The following is a 17,920-nucleotide window of genomic DNA, read 5'->3' as shown; positions in this document are numbered from 1 at the left end:
GATATTCATATTATATTTTATGTATGATTGAAAAAGTATTTGGTCTTTAGGTCAATGTGTATACGTCTAATATATACCCACACACTCAGACATGGTAGAGTGGCTGTGAGGGGCAGAGAATACTTTTTGGAGACTGGAGTGGGGTGTGCTATAGAATGCCATACTACCTGCCATTCTTTGGCACCATTCCCAACTATTGGCTTTTACCAACAGGCACCAATAAGCCTGCAGAAAACGAAAAAAATGGGAGCTTTTAATTCATACCAAAAAATGATCTCATTAACAATTTAGCTAATATGTAGATTTTTCTCTGTGGCAGGCATTGACTTATATACTCTCTCTTTGGTTCCTGCCTATACAATCACCAAGTTGATCAGCAGGCATTCGAGCCTATCTTTCAGACACTGGGTCACTCAGAGACAAAAGCCATGGGAGGATGATAAGTAGTGATGGAACCCATATTTTTGGGTACTTTTTGCTCTGAGACAGCTTAGCCACCAACTGTACCCTAAGCTTCAGTTGCATGTTTGTTTGAATCAGGAGGGCACCAGGAAAAGGGTGCAGTGACATGTTCTTCTCATAGTCCCCAAATTCCAGTTTCAATCACAAATGCATTCTAGAACAGGAAAATTATTTGGGTCTTCCCTTTTCCTAGAAAGGGAAAGGTCCTCAGAATATAGAATGTCAGAGATGGATAGGACCTAAATGCTGAAGTGCCAGATACAAAGTGTGAGGGCCAGAGGATTACAATGATTTATTCATTCTCACAGCCGTAGGGTAGACCGTTACACCATCAGAGAAATCCCAGTCATCACATGCAAAGCACCCAGTGTTGATTTTTAGGTTAAGCGTTGAAAGTACATATATGCTGAGCCTCAGGCTGGCCACAGGGCTCTGTGAAGTTAAACTCCACAACCTTCTAAAGCTAATGGAGTAATGGTAATCTGAAAACCTGTTTTTAGTTCAAAAGAGCAATGCCCCAACATGCCATCCCTCTCAAACTATGGCTCCAGGCTGGCTAGGGGACAGTGTGATATAAAAAGCCCTTAGAGCTAACAAAGACTGAACACATAAGTGTCAGAGAGTTTTTTCCTGGGCAATTAAAAACTTCTTGGTATTAAACAAACCACATCATTTTTAATGGGGCTCAATTTTTCATTTTTTGCATGGAAGGGGTCTGACCTTAATAATGTAAGGTTATGCTACACAGCAAAGTCTCTGCTGGACTAAAGAATCCATACCTTTAAACAGTTGTAGAAAACACAAACTAAGGAGAAAACACACACAAGTATACAGAGAACAGTCACTCCCTATGTGGGTGATGAAAGAGTAAAACTCATTATTTAGTATAACCAAAGACCAAATATGTCCTACCCATCTGCAGCAATGACACTGAATATCACACTCCAAAGTCTGAACTGGCATCACCACAATTACAGCCCAGATCCCAGGTTCTTCAGAATCTTTCTAATCCTTAATAATACTACTCTTTCTCAGCCTTGGAGAGTACACTAAAATAAATTTAGTATAGTGCTGTGTTACGATTTTATTGTGGTGAGGACAAACTGTTAATAAATATAAAAGGCTGATGACTGGAATTATAGTTATAAATATATATATACAGAAAGAGGAGAAAGAGGGATGGTGGGAGGACATTCTGTCTTTGTCACTCACTCATCAGCTGGTGGTGTCGGTGACTTCAGTCGGGCCACTTTTAGTTTCCTTGGGCCTCAGTTTCCTAATCTGCTAGACTAGGATATTGATGATTAAAGCACCTAGTTGTTAAGAGGATTAAGAGAGATAATGTGTGGAAAGTACAATAATATCTAGCATAGAAAACAAGATAAATGTTGATTATCTTTTCTCTTCTCCTTAGGTGTGTAAAACACAGTTAACTGGCCTCTCTTTTCTGGATGTTTCTTCTAAGGATACTTAATTCACCTTTGGGTGAATTTTGGGGGTAGGTCATGGTGGGACAAGTTTTTATCTAGATGCCAGGAAACCAAGGTTTTGTAGAAATTAACAGTCCTTCTTAACTTAAAAAATAACTGACTTCAAAGATATGGCCATGCACTTTGCATATTGACTATGTTGTAAAGATTAAAATGTAACCTGGCAGTGTTTACATCATGTGTGTAGTTAACTCAAGCAGTGTAGAAGCCCTCTGACATGAAGTATTTAAAATCTTTAGAATTTACTATTTGTAAGCAACCTTGAAAGTCCATGGCATTTAGGAATTTAAGCAGACATAAACAATGCAGACTGTGGCAATGAAGATTCCTGAAGCTAGTTTTTAATTACAACTTACAATCAATACCCACACCAAAAAGCAACTTGGGGGGCGCTTGGGGGGCTCAGTAGGTTAAGCATCTGATTCTTGATTTCAGCTCAGGTCTGATACCACATTTTGTGAGATCAAGCCCTGTATTGGGCTCTGTGATGACAGCAGGGGGCCTACTTGGAATTCTCTCTCTCCCTCTCCCTCTTTCTGCCCTTCCTCACAAGAGCTCTCTCTCTTTTTCCAAATATTTAAGTAAATTAACTTAAAAAAAAAAAAGCAACTTGAATGACTTACTCCACTAGTGTGTATAGGAATTCATTTGCAGTAATATGTGTTACCCCCAGGGATGTGTGTGGTAAATACGGCTCTTCTCTGAAATGTGATCTGAGGGACACCTGGGTGGCTCAGTCAGTTAAGCATCTGACTCTCGATTTCATCTCATGTCATGGTCTCACGGTTCATGTGTTCGAGCCCCACATCAGGCTCTATGCAGACAGTGCAGAGCCTGCTTGGGATTCTCTCTGCCCCTCCCCTGCACATTCATTCTCTCTCTCTCAAAATAAATAAACATGAAATATGATTTGACAGATATGGAACTTAATACCTGGACAGAAGCAGCTAACATTTTCAAGCAATTACTTTTCGGGGCCAGGCCCTGTACTAAATACTTACATGAAGGATTGGACTCTAATCTATATGGATACCTTGGACAAGAGCCTGGGCAGTGTTGCACAGTGGTGAAAAGCATGGTCTCTGGAGTCTGAAATACCTGGGTTGGTGCATGAATTCTGTCTCTATCTGTATGACACTGGGAAAGTTATTAAACTTCTTGAAACTTCAGTTTTCTCACGTGTAAAATGGAGTAAAAATATAATGGCTACTTCATTTGATTGTCAAATGCATTAAATAAGGTGATGAAAGCTTACAAAGAACCCTAGCTCTATGTTTAAACAATCATTAAGGGCTTAAGGTGAATGCTTAAACTTTTTTGTAACGCTTTATTGTATGTTATAGGAAAAATTATATAATATGGTAGCTTAGGAATCGGAATTTGGGGAGGGGTGGTATTGGAGTATACACTTCTTCAAAGACAGGAAATAAATACTGTTAAGTGTAATATGTGCTTAAGGTGAACAAAATAGCTCTTTATAAAATATAATGATTTACAGACTTGTTATGGCTCAAATATTTGAGACATTCTACTAATTCAATTCTAGTTCTGATATTTTAATTGGATTGAGGAGGGCAGCATTGAGAAAAAGATGAGAATGTCTGGTGTGTACTTTAAAAAAAAAACATGGGGGTGTCTGGGTGGCTCAGTCAACTGAGCATCTGACTCTTGATTTTGGCTCATGTCATGATCCCAGAGTTGTGGGACCAGGCCTGAGTGGGGCTCTGCAATGAGTATGGAGCCTACTTAAGATTCTCTCTCCCTCTCCCTCTCCCCCTCTTCCAGTTCATACATTCTCTTTCTCAAATAATAAATAAATAAATAAATTTGGCTCAGGTCATGATCTTGCAGTTCGTTAGTTTGAGCCCCACATTGGACTTGCTGCTGTCAGCCTGTCAGTGCAGAGCCCACTTCAGATCCTCTGTCCCCCTCTCCTGCTTACACTCTCCCCCCAAAATAAATAAATATTTAAAAAAAAGCATGGAGACCTATTTCCACCAATGTAGTTTTTGATGCAGCTTTTCTTGAGTTTTTCAGTTCACAGTTTGAATCAAGATCCTGTAATATACAAAGCTCTATTGTATTTATTTAAACCCAAGATATTTGCATAGGGTTTTCAGGATTGCGCCTATCACAAAGCTGCAGCCAGAGCTAATCAAGCCAGTCTGAGCGTGTAAGCTATGTTTTTTAAGAGTTCCAAGTGATTTCACTACTGCAGCATGTCAAAACCTCATCCCAGACTCCTGTCTGCCTCATCTCCTAACACACAATGCATTGGTTCAACCTTGGAAATATAACCCAAATCTAAGCACTTCTGCCCACACCTTCACTGCCTCTCCTCTAGTCATAGCGCCAACCCCTTGCTGGACTACTGGAACGTTCTTTTATCTATTCTCCCATCTACTTTTGTCACTCTACTATATATTTTCCATATAGCAGCAGAGTAATTCTCAGCATGGAAGTCAGATCATGGCATGCCTTGTTCAAAGCCTTCAAGAGTTTTAAATATCTGAGCAAAATACACAGTGTTTACGCCCAGCCCTCAATCTCATCTCTGAAATAATTTCCACTCCCTCTGACCTGCAGGCACATGAGTCGCTTTGTTCTTAGGCAAACACGACAAGCACACTGCTGCCTTGGGGGGCTTTGCCTTTTCTGTTCCCACAATATTCTTCCACTTCCTTCGGGTCCCTGCTTAATAGTCATCTGAGGAGACAAGCCTTTTCTGCTCACATATGCCCGTCTCCATCATCATTCTCTTACCACTCTGCTCTGCTTTATTTTGCTCTTCAGTACTCAGTTTCCACCTTATTTATACATTTATCTCACTTTTTCTCTGTCTTCCCCAAAAGTATGCCCCGTGAGAGCAGGAAGTTTATCTGGTTTGTTCACGGTTATCTTGCCAGCACCTGTCACCACATGGTAGCCACTCAGCACATTTGCTGTTGAATGAATTTTTATGAATGAAGTGGAAAGATTGAGAAAAGCAATTTACTCAAGGCTGGAACAGAGGCAGACTGTGCTTTGCTGATGATCACATTAGTTATTCTGAATATTAGGACTTGCCCCTCATTTCCAACCTTCCACTTGCTACAGACTCAAGTTGCTCCTTGCATAGGGTACTGCCTTCAGGAGTAAACCAGAAGGACAAAGTGGAGAACTGAGATTCCGTTGTCCAACTCATCACTGTTCTGGCATCAGTTGTGTGCTTCACTGTGTCAGAACCACATCCCTCTCCCACATCCTTGGTAACCAAGGATCAGGACAACCACATGCTCCTGAGGCAGTTGGCTGGGGAGACATGACAACAGAGTTAGGGGCACTACCTCAGGAGCATCATGACAGAGTCTGTTCAGCTGCTCTTAAGCCTGCAGAAAGCCTGAGGTCTTTCTACTCAGTAGAAATGGGAGTTCTCCGCATTAGTCCTTCTTAGATTTGAGGCTCCTTCTTTGCAGCAATTAGGAAATTAAATAAGCACAATGCCTCTTTAGTGACCCCAAGAGGCACCTGTTTAGGGACCTTCAGCCCCTGCAGCCATGCTATTAAAATATATTATCCCAGGAGCCAAAAAGTTGGCAGTATCCTGGCTGCATTCATTATTTTATTCACTCTTTAGGCAACATCTATTTATTGAATACCTGCTATATGCTAACTACTCAGCCACATGCTGCGATTTAGTTAGGAATCAATTAGACATGGCCCCTTTCTAAAGGAACTGCTTATCTGGCAGGAGAAATAGCATACAATAGTAGAGCTGGATGTGTGCAAATCAAAAGTAAATAGTGTTCCCTAAGAATAAAAAACACAGGGAATTGATCCCACTCAGGGACATGATGTTTGAGCTGAAAGCTGAACAATGATTAGAAATGAGAGGAAGAAGTAGAACGGGGAGTCTGCTGGGAAAGAGACAACCTAAGCACAAGCCTGGTGTGGAGGGAGCACAGCACATCCCACAAGTGGAAGACGGTCTGTGTGAGGCTGATACCTTGTGGGAAGTGGGAGAGGGCAAGAAGGCTAGTTAGAGACTGAAGAAGGGGCCAGATCATGCAAGCCCTGCATAGGTCTTTATTATGTTGGTTTTTCACCTAAGAACAATAGGAAGTCTCTGAATGGCCTCAGGCAGGAACACTGCATGATCAACTTGCATTTTTAGAAGTTCTGCCATGTGCAGAAGGGTCTGAAGGAGGACCAGGCATATGAGAGATGACTGTTGGGAGGACACTGCAGTATGACAGACAATGGCACATTTAAGCTTACATACAAACCCTTTTGTTGCTCATGGTACAGATGTAGAGGGAGAAAGAGGAGAAGTGCCTCGACTCTGAGTCAGAAAGCAATGGAAGGGATAAAACCAGTATGGAGGCTCTGAAAACAGCTGTATTGATTCTGCATCTCATTTTCCAGATTAGCTTGTATTTTCTTTGTAACAATGCTTATTTTGCCCACATTTTGCATTCACTCTGCCCTTACCCAGACTGCATCACTTTGGTACTAAGTTGGCATACTTTGCATTCCATTTCTCGACAAGCCTTGGAAAGGAGGTACAACAGGGGTCCTCTGATCAGCTCAGCAGACCCTCAGAGTCACCTTTACCTTGAAGCCCTCAGCCAACCCTCAGAGGGGATGAGTTAGCTGGATTCTGGAGATGAGGCAAAACGGCTACATTGAAAATAATTCATTTCTACTGGTGATATGTCCTATAATGGCTGACATTATAGACCCCAAAGCATCATAACTGACCTGTTAAATTCTCTTAATCAACAAACCCTGGTGTAAATTCACCTTGTCTTCATTAAATGTTACACTGTGGGGAAGAAAACCATAAAATTTCACTTGTTAAGGTAATTATGAAAGGCCAAGTTATTTTTTTCTGATTCATATTTTGCTAATATTTTATTTGCACTAAAACTGCCCTTGTTACAGATGTTCTAAGGACCACAACAGAGTGTTATATGTCGTGACACCTTCCATTGACTTCATCACACTGATCTCTGTGAAAAGCAAATACCAAACTGGGAGAATGTGGCACAGAAATATGAGAAAAAAATCATACAAATTGATGGAAAAGTGGATATACTATAATGAAATTCAATAACTAAAAAAATGTTGAGGAGCTAAAATTATTACCATTGATTCAATGATTATTTTATGTAATCATTCTTCATTCAAAATTATCTGAAATATAATGCTTATGTAATTTATATTAATGGCAACTCAGAGCTCCATCAGAAGTTCTTAAATAGGGACCAAATGTGCCCTGGAAGGATTGTGAGGTGGCGTTTGGCAGAAGGGCACGCTAAGCGAAGGAACTACAGGAAATGGACGAAGCACTGGGATCGTTACTTCAATTCAATCAGAACTGTTGTTATCAATTAATGTATTTCTTTCAGGTACGGAAGGTCAATATTTCCACTGAAAAAAGAGATATCTGACTAAAAATATTAATGAAACAAAGAAAAGCCCCTGCAAACTTACCTAAACCAGCTCTCTCGGGGATTTCTAACTCCAGCCATAAAGGAGTAGCCAATAAGAGACCCACTCTCTGGGGTTCCTGCGATGCTCAGTCAGTTAAGCTTCTGGCTTTGGCTCAGGTCGTGATCTCACAATTCCTGGCTTTGAGCCCCACATCAGGATCACTGTTGTCAGCACAGAGCCAGCTTTGGATTCTCTGCCCCTTTGCCCCTCCCCTGCAAGCACATTTGCGCTCTCTAGCGCGCAAGCGGGCGCGCTCAAAAATAAACATGAAAAAAAGAGAGACTCACTCTCCTGCTGAGAACAACTAGAAATACAGCATAAAAATAATTTCCTTGAAAGCATGAGACAACTGCCAAGGGAGTCACAAACCACACTTGCTCAAGAAGACATGTTCATTGAGGGTCCCTAACTTTGTGCATTTCACTTTTCTTCCCAAACATTTGCTAATTCTGTGTTGAAAAAGAAACCGAGACACCACATAAAAGGTAGTTGCTGAGAGGAAGATAATTATTTAGAGTTTCTAACAATCTCATAGATCTGGAGAGGCAAACACTGGAATCCAGGACATCCAAGAAAGCAAAGGTCTCAGAGAGAAGGGAGGTTCAAAGACTGGCACCTGGTCACAGGTTTTTTGTTTGTTTGTTTGTTTTTATCCTGTTAAGATCTTTCTCTGTTACATTACACATTAAAAGCATTAAAAAAAGCAGAACCATGTTTCCAACCATATCATGACAGGAAAACAAAAACTGGAGAAATTGCTTCAGAAATAAGTTGAGATACTTAGTAACACATCTGGTCCTCGGCTGGCAGCCCCATTCCATAGTACGGGGGTAAAAGAAAGGTAGCTTAAACCTAAAAAAGGTTACACTAGGCTCAGATCATGTCAGTCTTTGGACTGAAATGGTCTATCTCTCTGCTGCTTTTTTTTTTTTTTTTTTTTTTTTTTTTTTTTTAGTTTTTAGCTTTTATTTAATTCCAGTTAACATACAGTGTAATATTAGTTTCAGGTGTAAAATTTAGTTACTCAACACTTCCATACAATGCCCGGTGCTCATCACAACATCTGCTGCCCTTTAGGGTACAGTGAATACTTTCTGGAAAGAGAAAGCAGTAGCCTAACTACAGAGTCGGAATGTTGATTATCTGTCTGCCAAAATTCATGTGTTGAAATCCTAATGCCCAATATGATCATATTGGAAGTGGAGGCTTGAGAGTCTCTAAGGTTAGGAGGATGGTGCCCTCATGAATGGGATTAATGTTCTTACAAAAGACTCCTGAGAGATCCCTTACATCTTCCACTATGTAAGGACACAGCGAGAAGGCACCTGCTATGACCCAGGAAGAGGGCCTTCACCAGAATGCATCCATTCTCCTGCCTTGCCCTTGGGACCTTTCAGCCTCCAGAACTGTGAGAAATAAATTTCTGTTGTATATAAACCACCCAGTCTGTGGTATTTTCTTCTAGCAGCCCAAAACACTAAAACACAGATCCTTTATATTTTTTCATACAAGTGTTTGCCATTCAATAAAAAATTACCTAACATGGTTTTTAAAAGGCCATAATCAAGATAAAAATCAAATAATAAAAACGGATGCTATAAAAAGTCTGCCTCCATTTTGGAAGTCTCATAGAGCTCCATAACACCTTAAACAAATTCAAATTCAATTAAATGAAACATTGCACATTCCAGTCATCAAACATTAGGGGTGAATCATAATTCACGATCTTACTCCATTTTGAATGTTTGCTGACAGCTCTTAAGCCCCACTCTTCCCCCTTTCCATCTTGCCCCACAACCGGGCAACCTCGTACGAAAGCCCACCTTTTTTTCAATGCCAACAGGGAAGTTTGAACCATTCAAACCCCAAGTCACACATGGAGGTCTCGACCCCAGTCCACCTCTCTAACAAAATAAAACCCAAAACCACTTTTTCTTGTTTTTACTGAAGCTACTCAGGACTAGCTTGTGTGCCTGCTCTGCTCTTCCTCAAAAGTCCTTTTTTATGTCTAATGAATCCGCTCACCCCCTCTGTTGGTATGCTGCATCATCAGTCTCTAAATGCAAGCCACTTTTTCTGTGTGGGTGGGGAAGAGTTGCCCTCTGTGGGGCAACTATAAAACACAAAAGAAATTGACCTAAATGTTGGAGTTCTTTGATTTGGACTTTAAAAATAACTATGATTAACATATTTTTTAAAAGAGATCTAGTAATGAATTTTACTAGAAAACCAGAATCAATTAAACAAAACAAGAATTGGCTATAAATTTTAAAACAATTGAACTTAATAAATCAGTTTCAAGAATACTGGACACAAATGGAAGCAGGATGAGTGAGCTAAAAATTAGGTCAGTAGAAAATAATTAGATAAAAGCATAGCTTAGGGAAAAATTAAGCCTTAAATGCATATATTACTAAAATAAAAAAGGCTAAAAATCAATAATGTGATTGTTGATTTTGGAAAGTTAGAAAAACAGTAAGTCATACCAGAAGAAAGCATAAAAACTATAAAAATAACAGCATAAATAAAATAGAAAACAAAGAAAATCTACAAACCTTAAAGCTATGTTATAAAAAATAATATTAAATTTATAAACCTCTTGCAGAACTGAGAAAAAAAGAGAGAAGGCACCAATTAGCACTATAAAGAGTAAAAGAACTTAAATAATAATGCAAATACAGATTCATTTTTACTTTTAATGTTTATATATATTTTTGAGAGAGAGACAGACAGACAGACAGAGCATGAGCAGGGGAGGGGCAGAGAGAGATGGAGACACAGAATCCAAAGCAGGCTCCAAGCTCTGAGCTGTCAGCACAGAGCCTGACACAGGGCTTTAACTCATAAACGATGAGATCATGACCTGAGGTGAAACTGGATGCTTAACCCACTGAGCCACCCAGGCATCCTGACACAGATTATTTTTAAAAGGAGAATATTATATATAATTTTATGCCAAATAACTTGAAAATTAAATAAAAATAACAAATTCCTAGAATACAATTTATGAAAGCTGACACAAAAAGAAATAGAAAATTTTAATGGTCTTACATTTATTAAAAATAATTGAATCTGCAATGTGTAAACCTTTCCTCAAATAAATACCCAGGCTCAGGTTGCTGTATCGGTGAATTCCTCCAAACATTTAAAAAACTAAGTAATGGCAGGTTTTCTGCTCTTTTTTTTTTTTTTTTACTCTTTTTTTGAGGAAAAGCATAATTTAGATACCAACACTTCTGAAGGATATTAACGGAGACAAAAAAAAAAAACAAACAAACATTTAATTGTCTCAAAATGTGCAGAAAACTTGCTTGATACAATTCTATATTCTTAGTGAATGAGCAATAAAAGGGAACTAAATTAATCTGATAACATTATCTACAAGAAGTCTAGAAGAAACAATACAATTAGTAATAACACATTAAAATTTTCTCATGGAGATCTAGAAGAAACAAAAAAAGTCTATCACCACAATATCATACTGAAGGTCCCCACTAGTACAACAATGAGAGGAAAAAACAAGGTATAAGGATTGGAAAAGAAGAAATATAACTGTCATAATTTACAGACAGCATGATATAAAGAAAATCCAAAAGGAAACAGTCAAACTTCTGGAATTAGTAGGTGGATTATCAAAGTCAATGGGTATAAAATCAACATATTAACCAAATTTCTCATATTATAGACACAAAAACTAAGGTCTAAAAAGATGCCCATTTCTACACAAGTACTTTTTTTTCTTTTCTTTTCATGTGTATTTATTTATTTATTTTAGAGAGACAGAGAGGAAAAAAACAACAAAACAAAACATGATCAGGTAAGGGGCAGAGAGAGGAGACAGAGAATATGAAGCAGGCTCTGGGTTGTCAGTGCAGAGCCCGATGCAGGGCTCAAAACCATAAACCATGATGAGATCATGACCTGAGCTGAAGTCAGACACTTAACTGACTAAGCAACCCAGATGCACAATAAGTACTTTCAAAATTAGAAAATTAGTGACTTTCAGCCCAGTGATCCAGCTTTTTTTTTTTTACATGTATACATCAGCAATATAACACTTGTTTGTAGGACATAACCTACAGAAATGTTTTTTTATTCTAGTTCCTCTCCAATCAGGCCAGTCCCACCCTAGTTCCTATATTATCTGGGCATGGAGACATTCCACAGTGCTGCTGCCTGCAGTGACCACTCAGGGGCAATAAAGGGAATAACTGAGGGAAGCAAAACAATGATTTTCTGAACCATGGGGTTCTGACTGACCTCAGCCTTCTGCTTCTGCCACAAGTTGAGGGTCAGGGATCACTCACAGTGGCTGGTCACCTCTACAGTGAATCCTACAGATGGGATGAGGGGAAATGGTGACTGGGTCCAGGGTCTATCATAGGAGAAGGGAGAATGAGTAGACATGAGGGCTACTTGGGCTCACATTTACACAGGGCATCAAGTTTGAAGCTAAAGTGTTATCTCAAATGAGGCTACATACAGGATTACGGAATGACACAGACAAGAATGGAAATAGGATATGTTTATCACACAACTTTGAACTCATGTCCCTTCTTTCTGTCCACAATGTCTACAACACATCATTAATTAATGATTTCTATAAGTTTTGCAATTATCTTGTAAACAATGAAGTTACATTAATGTGATGGTCTATCTCTATGTTAATACTACTATTTTATTACATATGAATATTTAAAACTTTTGTAGCATTCATTCGGCATTATTTCTTTTCTTCTTCCTCCTCCCCTTCCCACTCTACTTCTGCTCTTTTTTTACCTTCTCTTTCTCAAAACAAGGAAAGTCAATCTTGAGAAGACTCTGGCTTCCTCAATGGCTAAGTGAACTCCTGCAACATGTAGGTGGAATGTGAGGGGTGATGGAGTTCTTGACTTGCAGGTGGAGACAGAGCTAGAGAGATTGCCTTGATGTCATAAGTAGGTCTAATTTTAGTTCCAGGCTGGTGTTGCCTCAAGACACTGGGATTATGGAGGGAAGTTCAAGGGTTCAAGTGTTCCAATACTCTGGCCCAGGGTTTTGCACACTCAACTTGATGACTGTTGTCATGGTGAATTAAAGTGGGGATATACCAGAGTTTTGTTGTTGTTGTTTTCAAGTGCTTGCAGCCCGGCCCTGATAACTATTCCCTAACTTTGCCAGGATCTTCACCCCTCCTAGACTCTTTTCTTCAAGCACACACACTTTCTATTTAACATCTCTAAGTTTCTAGTCAGTCCACATCACTAAATCCAACCTTTGCCAAGCTTTGGTTTTCAGCTCCTAGATACAAGCAGCCTGGTTATCAGTTTACTTTCATTTTATTGGCCTTGAATAATATTTTTCCAATATTACATAGCACAATTCTGCATTTATAAAACAACCTCCACAGATTTCTCTAACACATAGAATATATTTACGACTCTGAAATTACACTCCTCCAACTGTCCCAAGATCTTTCATCAGGAATCCCAATATCTCTTTGGGAAAAGTGAGATGCTTTTTTCACTAGCATATAATGTGGCCAGCTAATCTAGGCTGAGGGGCATGGAGTGGAGAGAGGGATAAGGAGGAAAAAAAGGGAAGCATTTAAACCTCCATTCGGCAATTTTAATTCTATTCTCTCAAATCAAAGCTAGCATTCGGCACTTTGGAGCATCCCTTCTACCTCTTCTGCCTCAGCCTCTACCTATTGTTCAGGAAAATTAGCAGATGCGTTCCAGAACATGTTTAGAATTGTGATATAGAGAAAGGAAGGAATACTGATAACCTGCTTCTGGTTAGCAGATGGAATCACGAGAAGGTTAAAAAAAAAAAAAAAAAAAAAAAGGCAGCATTCAGGACTTTATTTCTCCAGGAAAACCAGAAAACCGTAGAAGGGCTGTCTACTGAAACTCGAAAGGGAGTGTGTAGAGACTAAACCCATCAATAAGTTCTACTCTTCAGGCCTCTCCTGACTTACCTCCACTAGCTTGTTGGCATGCTCACGGAAAACTTGGGCATATTCCTTCACTTCCTTTTCGTTCCCACTCTTTGCAGCCTCAATGAGAACTAGCAAAGGGACGTTGGTTTCCAAGAAAGAATCAGATATGTGATCCATCACTGCTTTCCGAAGCTGCAGTAAAAACAAAAACAAAACACACACAATTAAGGAATAGAAGAATGGTATTTATGAGTCTATTACTCACTTAGCAATATGGATTAAATTACTGCCTGAGAATAAAAAATTTTTATAAACTCTGCCCGGTTCTCATTATCCATGGAAATAATGTTTCAACTGTTTTTAATTTTCCCAGTGCTTATCGTATCAAAAGAAAACAGAGATGATTGATACACTGTTCTGAATTAACTATATTAAATGTTAATTTGAAAGTTACATATGTGGCCTTTAGCTTAATATATTATAGGCCCTCTCCTAAAGAAAGTCTTTTTTCCTCCTTCATTGGCCCAAATGTCTCCCTTCAGGAAGTTTTGAATCATGATATAGCTCAAGGACTCAGAACTTAGTTCAAGGCTCATTAAAAATGGAGAAATGTAGGCATCAACCAGCAAATGGGGACAGCTTTAGATAAGGGTTGGGCCTTGAAGCTACCCTTAAAATCTTACCATTTTGCAGTAACCTGTCCTTTCTACATACATTATTTGACTTTGATAGAGTGAAAACATGAAACCTCTCATAATCTCAAAAGTGTTTCTGCACAAGTACTATGATGAGATAGTTGCTGTGCTCCAGAAAGAAGTACTTAGAATTATTCTTTAAGGTAAGTAAAAATAAACATATCCGAATATGTAACAATGCATAATTACATATCATTTCCACATTGTTAAAATGGGAAGCAGGGCAGCTGCATGAAAAAAAAGAAAGAAAGAAAGAGAAACTGTACCTGAATAATTACCTCAGTGCTGCTTTGTTCATGATTTTCAGGATGTGTACAGAGAGAAAACACCCAAATAAATGCAAGTGAAGATGGTAAACAATGTGTATGTTTTCCAAACAAATGTACCTATTGAGGAGTATTCAGGCAAATCTTTTAGTAGGGTGACACATGCATATCTATTATTGGTCAGAAGAAGGAGAACTTTGAACAAATTACAAATTTCCATTCCTTTTTGCACGAACTACTGCAAGGTATTTTTGTGTGCAATATAACTTAGTTTGGTTTACCTCTGAATTGGGCTTGGTATTTCACCATATAAAATACATAAAGCCTACGCAAAGTTAATATTAATTAGTTACTTATTTGGCAGCATGTGTTAAACTACAGCTCAGGAATAATGTTGGTTATGGGTGAGCTCATATATTCTGGATGCATACAATGTGGCAGATACTCAAGTAAGATCTTTACATACTACATCATTTAAATTTTTTTTAATGTTTATGCATTTTTTTGAGGGAAAGAGAGAGATAGACAGAGCATGAGCGGTGGAAGGGCAGAGAGGAAAGGAGTCACAAAATCTGAAGCAGGCTCCAGGCTGCTATGCTGACAGCTCTGAGACTGACGTGGGGCTCGAACTCACCAAATGCAGGATCCTGACCCGAGCTGAAGTTGGATGCTTAACCAACTGAGCCACCCAGGCACCCCAAGATATTACATCATTTAATCCCCTAAACAACACCATGAGATAGGGATGTTTCTTATATAAGTTTTTTTTTCAAATGAAGAAAATGGGACTGAGAAATATGAAATAATATGCCTATAATTATAAGGTAGCAAGTGGAAGAGCCCATGGCCAGAAGGTCTGAAGGGAAGAGTGCAGTGAGCACTTAAAATTGATCTGCCAAGGGGCGCCTGGGTGGCTCAGTCGGTTAAACGTCCGACTTCGGCTCAGGTCACGATCTCGCGGTCCGTGAGTTCGAGCCCCGCGTCGGGTTCTGGGCTGATGGCTCAGAGCCTAGAGCCTGCTTCCGATTCTGTGTCTCCCTCTCTCTCTGCCCTCCCCCGTTCATGTTCTGTCTCTCTCTGTCTCAAAAATAAAAAAAAAAAAAAAAAAAAAAAAAAAAAAGTTAAAAAAAATTAAAAAAAAAAAAAAAAAAATTGATCTGCCAAGCCTCTCTTCCAGGACAGAGTCCACATGAAGGAGAAACTATTGGAAGTATAATCAAATTGAACTTGACAGGGGCAACAGAGGTAAAAGAAAAAGGCCCAGAGGAAGTGGGGAAGTGAGCAGAGAGCCAGGTTACATCACTAGCCAAGCAACCATATTTTTTAAATCAGACAAAAATAACGGAAGTGAGAGCTCTGTAAAGCTAGAATAGCTAAGTCCATCAGGCCTCTTTCTAAACCTTCAAGGAAAGTGAGTTCACATAAAAATGGACAACTTAAAATTATTAAGGTCAAAACTCATATAAAGTTATTATAAGAAAAATAAGAATAAGGAATATAATATTCCTTATACACAGTGAAACCATGCCAGAAACATATACTTGTAACACAGATTAAAACTGTAAACTACTATCTCAAATAAATTCAAATACACTAAAAAATTATATAAGATATTAAATAAGACATAAATTACAAAAAGAAAAAAATATGTACAATGAGGTCATGAAACTTAAGAATTATAAAAAAGAAGACTGAACAAGAATGAATAAATACAATAGCAAATGCCTTAAGAGAAATGGAAAGAGAAAAGAAGGAAAAAATTAAAATCCAAAAGAAATTCTTAGAAAAATATTTTAAAAGATTTAAGGAAAAGTGACAAATACTGAAGATAGACAAAAAAAAAAAAAAAAAAAAAAAAAAAAATCAGTATTTGGCTACCAGATGTCCCTGAAGAAGAAAAGCAAAACAGAAAACAAACGCTAAAAATCATAATTCATGAACACTTTCATATACATATAAATTACATTCTGAAAGAATATATCATGTACCTAGAAAGACTAATGCAAATTGTCAGGCAAAAAAACTGGATTCTAAATAAAAACAGGGGAAGAAATCCTTGTGTATTTAGACAAATAGAACAAATGGCTCATACAGGAAAGAAAATCAAATGATCATCAGACTTTTCAATAGCAAAGGTTTATGCCCGAAGAAAATGAAGTACTATAATTTAAGATACTCAAGGAAAGAAAATGTGAGTGAAGAATTTTACAGCCAGCAAAACTGACTTTGAAGAATAGAAGGCACAGACAAAATTTGATCACTGTGCAAGAACACAGAAAATATTGTTCTCGTGAGACTCTGTCAGAGAATCTGTTAGAGAAAGATCTTTAACAACCAAAATAACTCAGAAAACATCAGCATGAAACTGACAGTGAGCATTAGATATATACTTGTTTGTAGAACTAAGAATATATGATGTTTAAATGAGGGAGATTATCGTATGAAGCAGCTACATGGCTCTGGCAATGAAGATACAGTATAACACTGTAAACAAGAAGAAAAAGGGAATAAGATATACAAAAATATTTTATCTGTTTTATGTAATTTTAATTATGGTGGTAGTATTACTATTAGTGTTCTAATACTATTGTGTTTAAAGGCAGAAGAAAGCAAACGATTAGTCATGAGAAGTTATCTCTTATCTCCTATGCTCTTGTTAATGAGGAGTAATGGTGTGGAAGAGAGAAGGTGAAATGTAGAAGAAGTTTGGGAAAAACCCTATATTCCTAGATCTGAAGAAGAAATGTCAATATGAACACAAGATTTTAAAACACACACATACACACACACACAATTTTCCAGTTCTGTCCAATGAAAAGGCCTAAAAACAATGGCAGCCCAATGGCAATGAACACTGTGAAATACAATTTTCCACTAAAACAAATCAGGGCTTCTTGCGGAAATGGCTAGAACTTTGAAGCTGAAATATACCAAAAGTCCTGAAATATCTTATTATGCAAAGAGTTATCAAAGACTACTAGGGTCATGTTAAAATAACTCAGGAGCCCCTCACTTGGCCAAAGGTTACACATTTTGAACTTCACAAAAGATTAAAATTCCAGTGGATTGAAACTCATCAAATATATTTAAATACATGAGTTTATAATGACAACAAAACAAAACAAAACAAAAGCTGGTTACCTTTAAAGGCTGTCAAGGAACCAACTCATTTCTCTTGAAAGAATCAAGACTACATCTTGCCTTTCCTGTATGAACTGAAATTCCTTATGAAGAAACTTTATAAACTTACTCAACTTAAATGAAAACAAAATGATAGGATATCACCTAATAAATGACAGCATAATAATAATAAAGTGTGTCCATCACTTGATGGACATTTGGACTCTTTCCATAATTTGGCTATTGTTGATAGTGAACTATAAACATCGGGGTGCATGTGCCTGTGTGAATCAGCACCCCTGTATCCTTGGATAAATTCCTAACAGTGCTATTGCTGGGTTGTAGGGTTGTTCTATTTTTAATTTTTGGGGGAAGCTCCCCTCACTGTTTTCCAGAGTGACTGCACTTGTTTGCATTCCCACCAACAGTGCAAGAGGGCTCCTCTTTCTCCATATCTTCATCAGCATCTGTTGTTTCCTGAGTTGTTAATTT

The 17,920-nt window shown here is 38.3% G+C and overlaps 1 protein-coding gene and 1 long non-coding RNA gene across 11 annotated transcripts in view; both read right to left on the bottom strand.

Annotated features, from left to right (window-relative positions):
• Positions 1-17,920, bottom strand: part of CTNNA2 (catenin alpha 2) — a 1,097,491-nt gene that overhangs the window by 223,534 nt on the left and 856,037 nt on the right. For all 10 annotated transcript variants that reach the window (XR_006215835.1, XM_042981836.1, XM_042981834.1 and 7 more), the window contains one exon: positions 13,387-13,539. Coding sequence is in view for 9 of the 10 variants with exons in the window: in XM_042981836.1 (XP_042837770.1) it covers positions 13,387-13,539 (153 nt within the window). In the remaining variant the exon portion in view is untranslated. The remainder of the gene's footprint in view (positions 1-13,386; positions 13,540-17,920) is intronic.
• LOC122237364 lies at positions 6,351-7,498 on the bottom strand. Its single transcript, XR_006215837.1, has 3 exons — positions 7,428-7,498; positions 6,693-6,756; positions 6,351-6,591 (listed from the first exon to the last, which is right to left on the bottom strand). It is a non-coding gene; the product is annotated as an uncharacterized LOC122237364 (long non-coding RNA).

This window comes from Panthera tigris, chromosome A3, assembly GCF_018350195.1.
Source record: "Panthera tigris isolate Pti1 chromosome A3, P.tigris_Pti1_mat1.1, whole genome shotgun sequence".
Taxonomy (NCBI): domain Eukaryota; kingdom Metazoa; phylum Chordata; class Mammalia; order Carnivora; family Felidae; genus Panthera; species Panthera tigris.
This window is presented reverse-complemented; position numbering and strand designations above follow the sequence as displayed.